General features: G+C 38.8%; 1 protein-coding gene across 1 annotated transcript in view; it reads right to left on the bottom strand.

The window, feature by feature from the left end:
* Positions 1-3571: 3571 nt before the first annotated feature.
* Positions 3572-6307, bottom strand: part of LOC119413830 (UDP-glucuronosyltransferase 2A2) — a 10177-nt gene continuing 7441 nt past the window's right edge. The window contains exons 8-9 of the mRNA XM_037680896.1: positions 4742-4756; positions 3572-3888 (exon numbers count right to left, since the gene is read on the bottom strand). Coding sequence (XP_037536824.1) covers positions 3606-3888; positions 4742-4756 — 298 coding nt within the window. The 3' untranslated portion in view covers positions 3572-3605. The remainder of the gene's footprint in view (positions 3889-4741; positions 4757-6307) is intronic.

The following is a 6307-nucleotide window of genomic DNA, read 5'->3' as shown; positions in this document are numbered from 1 at the left end:
CTCTGTACTGAATGACACAACATAGTTTTTATGGAGGTAAAAGGTAATATCTGTAATGGTAGTTGTAAAAATACATGTGATATGAAAATTAAAACCAGTCTCAGTCTTTCTTGTTGATAGAAGATAAAGTATATCAGCTCCAGTTAGAAAATTTTAGGTTTTGGACCTTTCTTCTCTCGCTCTCGCTCTCTCTCTCTTTTGTATCTTTTGAATTTGCATACAGTATGAAGATATCTAAAACACAGTTTTGACTATTATTTTCAGTGTATGCTAACTTGTTATGGTGGCGCTTGAATGTTTGTGAATCCTTTAGAAATGTCTATATTTCTTGATAAATATGACCTCAAACATCATCACATTTTCACAAAGGTCCTAAAAGTAGATAAAAATTAGAATAGAATAGACCTTTAATGTCATTGCACCTGAGTCCACAAAATTTGTGTTTGCTTCCAAAGCAAAAGTAAAGAGAACCCAGTTAAACAAATGAGACAAAAATATTATTATTTGTCTAAAACAGTCAAGTCTGGTCCTTTGCACATTCAAAAAAACAAAACAAAACCAAAAAATTGTAGAAACGTTTCTACAATTTTTTTTGTTTTGTTTTTTGAATGTCCAGAGAACCAGACTTAACTTTTTTAGATTTTTCTACCTGGATTATTGAGCATGCATCAGGATATTATTCTTTGCCATTTATTTATTCAGGAAAATGATCCTATATTTGTGAGTGGCCAAAGTATATGAACCAGTAGGATTAGCAGTTATTTTGAAAGTGAAATTAGAGTTAGGTGTTTTCAATCTACGGGGTGTTGATCAGGTGTGAGTGGGCACCCTGTTTGATTTAAAGAACTGGGATCTACAGTATCAGTCTGCTCTTCACAACATGTTTGTGGAAGTGGATCATGGCAAGAAAAAAGGAGATTTCTGAGGACCTCAGAAAAAAAGTTGTTGACGCTCATCAGGCTGGAAAAGGTTACAAAACCATCTCTAAAGAGTTTGGACTTCACCAATCTACAGTCAGACAGATTGTGTACAAATGGAAGAAATTCAAGACCATTGTTATCCTCCCCAGGAATGGTTGACCAACAAAGATCACTCCAAGAGCAATGAGTGTAATAGTCAGCGAGGTCACAAAGGACCCCAAGGTGCAACTGAAGCAACTGAAGGCCTCTCTCACATTGGCTAATGTTAATGTTCATGAGTCCACCATCAGGAGAACACTGAACAACAATGGTGTGCATGGCAGGATTGAAGGAGAAAGCCACTGCTCACCAAAAAGAACATTGCTGCTCATCTGCAGTTTGTTAAAGATCACGTGGGCAAGCCAGAAGGCTGTGGGAAGAATGTTTTGTAGACAAATAAGACCAAAATAAAACTTTTGGTTTAAATGAAAACCCTTAAGCTTAGAGAAAGGAAAACACTGCATTCCTGCATAAGAACATTATCCCTTCACATGGTGGTGGTAGTATTATAGTTTGGATCTGTTTTGCTGCATCTGGGCCAGGATGGCTTGCCATCATTGATGGAACAATGACTTCTAAATTACCATATTTTTCAGCCTACACGTCACGTTTTTTTGCATAATTTGCATGCCCTGTGACTTACGCTGAAGAGACGTTTTTATGGATTTTTTTCCCATATTTATAAACCAATTTTTGGCTGAGATATGACCGTTTTCATTCATTCTGACTGAAAATATTGAACACTACCATTTTCAGCCGCTAGATGACACTTGAGTTGTATTGGCTTGCCGTTGTGTCATGTAATGGGTAAAAAGTGGCTATTAATGACACAACCGGCTTGCCATAACCTTCCACATTTGTCCAGCTTGCTTGGAGCTACCGTCAAATCAGCTTCATTTCGCTGCGCCGCCCCGGCGAAATGCAGCTAATTTGACCATTGAAGTGCATTTATTAAGTAAAAGTTCAACTGAGACACACCTTTGCTATAAAGTCGAGCAAACAAATAATTGTTTTAGGCACTTGTCTTGTTAAATTTAGAAGAAATGCACCGCGAGTCGTCCTCTGCGTGTTCCTGTTTCCACGTATCGGCTTTTGAAAATGCAGCTGATTTGACCGTCAAAGTGCATTTATTAAGGAAAGCTTAGACTGAGGCACACCTTTGCTATAATTTTGAGCAAACAAATAATTGTTTTTAAGTGTTAATCTTGTTAAATTCTTGTTAAAGTTCTCCTATGCACGCTCCCGCAGCTGCCACTTGGGAGCCAATCAATTTTTGGTACAACACTGTCCCATGTTTTCGGGTTCGGTCCACTTTCCCGCGTTGTTAGCCGTGACACGTAACAAATGTGATGCATCAGCGGTGATGCATAATAGAAGTGATGTATACTGCAAAACAACGTATTTATGGATTTTTCCACTTTATTAGACATATTTGGACTGATGCGACTTATAGGGCGGTGCGACATGTACGGTGGAAAATACGGTATATCAGATAATTCTAAAGGAAAATGTCAGGACATCTGTCCATGAACTGAGTCTCAAGAGAAGGTGGGTCATGCAGCAAGGCAAAGACCCTAAGCACACAAGTGGTTCTACCAAAGAATGGTTAAAATAGAATAAAGGTCATGCTTTGGAACGGCCAAGTGAATGTCCTGACCTTAATCCAATCCAAATGTTTTGGAAGGACCTGAAGCAGTAGTTATTGTGAGGAAACCTACCAACATTCGAAGCTGAAGCTGTTCTGTGCAGAGGAATGGGCTAAAATTCCTCCAAGCCGCTGTGCAGGACTGATCAACAGTTACTGGAAATGTTTCATTTTAGTTATTGCTGCAGGGGGATGTGGGGTTTACACCAGATACTCAGAGCAAAAGTTCACATACTTTTCCCACTCACAAATATATAATAATGGATCATTTTCCTCAATAAATAAATGACCAAGTATAATATTTTAGTCTCATTTGTTTAACTGGGTTCTCGTTATCTACTTTTAGGACTTTTGTGACAATCTGATGATGTTTAGGTCATATTTATGCAGAAATATAGACAACTCTAAAGGGTTCACAAACATTCAAGCACCACTGTAACAGAAATTTTTGTATTGTTAATGTTGCGGCATTTTAAAAACTCCATCGCCCTTTTATGATTTAAAAAAGAACAAGAGACAGCCCTCAGATTCCCAAATCCGTTGACTTTTATGCCCATGTACAAATCATGGAAATATTTGAGTAATGTTAAAACTGATCACTTTTATTATCCATCATACCTATTATTGTGGTTTCTTTAAAATGCAATATTTGTTCAACCTGGATTAAGTAATAAAATCACAAAACGAAACAAATGTAATATGAAAATGTTGCATGTTTCAGTGTTTATTATATAGATAGAATAATTCTTTATTTGATCCCTGCTGAGGTAATTCACATAACACTTTCTTAAATATTATGTGGCAAGTGTCATGAGCCTGTAAATTAAATAATGAGCAAAAAGGTCCTGTTTTCACCTGAAGTTGTTTTTATAAAGAGAAACAGCAGATGTATTACAAAACTGAATGGAATCTTGAGGTAGACACACCACTGGTCCAATGATATAATAATTTATGTTTTTATCCATTTATTAGTTCCCTGAGGTAAATCCTAGTTCAGTCTTTTATTCAGCCTTTCTCTTCGTTTTTTTTCTGCCACAGCATCTCTGGAAACAGAAACTGCAGGTCTTGATGAAGATGAACATGAGAAGCAAAACTATAGTAAGGAGGAAGGTCAGGACGTCCAGGCTGTGGTACTGGTACCAGGTGAGTTCATGGGCCTGGACTCTCAGGTGCTTTGCTCCTTTGTTTCTCATGGTGTACTCGATCCAGAAAACTGCCTCCTCCCGAGGACTTATGGGTCTTTCGTGGTGGATTCTGGACAGTCGCACTGCGTTTTCTTTGTAGCTGTCAATGTAAAAATAACATTGTGTAGTTAAATGCTATGAACATAGTTTTAGTCAATACAATTTTACTTTTTTCAGTCCCTATACAAATATGGCAGGGTATTGTTTGCACTGCCTGTGTTACACCAGCTTCTGGGACCCCATTAAAATTTAACTCTAGGAGGCGCTGTTGTGTCTCTACACTTCAACTTGGTCTCAAAGAAGAGTAAGCTTTGCAAAAACACTTTTCTGTTTCCCCATGTCTGTGTAACGTGGGGCTAAAAAATGATGCATATCACATCACAAAATAAAGTCACAACAACCCAGTTCATGTTTTCTGGAGATGATGGTGATTATTATAAATATTAATAATAATAAGGTGTTTTATGTTTTCATTTTTGTTTTTATTTTACACTGACAAGGTGGTGAGAGTGTGAATTATTTTGTTTCATTTGTCTTATGTGGCCCATGATGGACTTGCAATGGATGGATGGATGGATTAGCTGGGCTGAAATACATGTGGTCACATAAAATGACACTTGCGATCAGGAAATATGGCCATACTGTAACTTTTAAAACTTTTTCTGGTTACTTATTTGTCCTCTCTTTTATAAAATGTAACATTTGACCAGATCTGGGCTGGACATCAAATCTCTGCGGCAATTTTCAGTGCCTGTTATGCATTTAATGCATTTAAATATGGAGGACCATGGGTAGGAAGATGCAGTGTAATGTATAAAAACAGAAAGAAGCACACATGAGTTGTATTAAAACACCTCATACAGCCAGTAATAATCTAATAAGTCAATACAGAGGATACATTTTAAAAATTTACGCACATATACAGTATAACAAAAATACATTGCTTAGTTCACCTCTGCCCATTTAAACTATAGCATTATTTAAACTTTCAACCATGTCTCTAAATACATTTTTTAGGAAGGCAAGAAAGTTTCATAAACTTTAATACAGACAGTGCAAGTACAGGTCCTTCTCAAAAAATTAGCATATTGTGATAAAGGTCATTATTTTCCATAATGTAATGATAAAAATGAAACTTTCACATATTTCAGATTCATTGCACACCAACTGAAATATTTCAGGTCTTTAATTGTTTTAATACTGATGATTATGGCATACAGCTCATGAAAACCCAAAATGCCTGTCCCAAAAAATTAGCATATTTCATCCCACCAATGAAAGACAAGTGTTTTTAATACAAAAACGCCAACCTTCAAATAATCATGTTCAGTTATGCACTCAATACTTGGTCGGAATCCTTTTGCATGAATGACTGCTTCAATGCGGCGTGGCATGGAGGCAATCAGCCTGTGGCACTGCTGAGGTGTTATGGAGGCCCAGGATGCTTCGATAGCGGCCTTAAGCTCATCCAGAGTGTTGGGTCTTGCGTCTCTCAACTTTCTCTTCACAATATCCCACAGGTTCTCTATGGGGTTCAGGTCAGGAGAGTTGGCAGGCCAATTGAGCACAGTAATACCATGGTCAGTAAACCATTTACCAGTGGTTTTGGCACTGTGAGCAGGTGCCAGGTCGTGCTGAAAAATGAAATCTTCATCTCCATAAAGCTTTTCAGCAGATGGAAGCATGAAGTGCCCCAAAATCTCCTGACAGCTAGCTGCATTGACCCTGTGCTTGATAAAACACAGTGGACCAACACCAGCAGATGACATGACACCCCAGTGACTGTGGAAACTTGACACTGGACCTCAAGCAATGTGAATTCTGTGTCTCCTCTCTTCCTCCAGACTCTGGGACCTTGATTTCCAAAGGAAATGCAAAATTTACTGTAATCAGAGAACATAACTTTGTACCACTCAGCAGCAGTCCCAGGTCAGGTGCTTCTGACGCAGTCTCTTGTTCAAGAGTGGCTTGACCTGGGGAATGCGGCACCTGTAGCCCATTTCCTGCACACGCCTGTGCACGGTGGCTCTGGATGTTTCTACTCCAGACTCAGTCCACTGCTTCCGCAGGTCCCCCAAGGTCTGGAATCGGCCCTTCTCCACAATCCTCCTCAAGGTCCGGTCACCTCTTCTCGTTGTGCAGCGTTTTCTGCCACACTTTTCCCTTCCCACAGACTTCCCACTGAGGTGCCTTGATACAGCACTCTGGGAACAGCCTATTCGTTCAGCAATTTCTTTCTGTGTCTTACCCTCTTGCTTGAGGGTGTCAATGATGGCCTTCTGGACAGCAGTCAGGTCGGCAGTCTTACCCATGATTGCGGTTTTGAGTAATGAACAAGGCTGGGAGTTTTTAAAAGCCTCAGGAGTCTTTTGCAGGTGTTTAGAGTTACGTCGTTGATTCAGATGGTTAGGTTAATAGCTTGTTTAGAGAACCTTTTCATGATATGCTAATTTTTTGGGACGGGCATTTTGGGTTTTCATGAGCTGTATGCCATAATCATCAGTATTAAAACAATTAAA

This window comes from Nematolebias whitei, chromosome 8 (assembly GCF_014905685.2).
Source record: "Nematolebias whitei isolate Nwh7 chromosome 8, NemWhi1, whole genome shotgun sequence".
NCBI lineage: Eukaryota > Metazoa > Chordata > Actinopteri > Cyprinodontiformes > Rivulidae > Nematolebias > Nematolebias whitei.
This window is presented reverse-complemented; position numbering and strand designations above follow the sequence as displayed.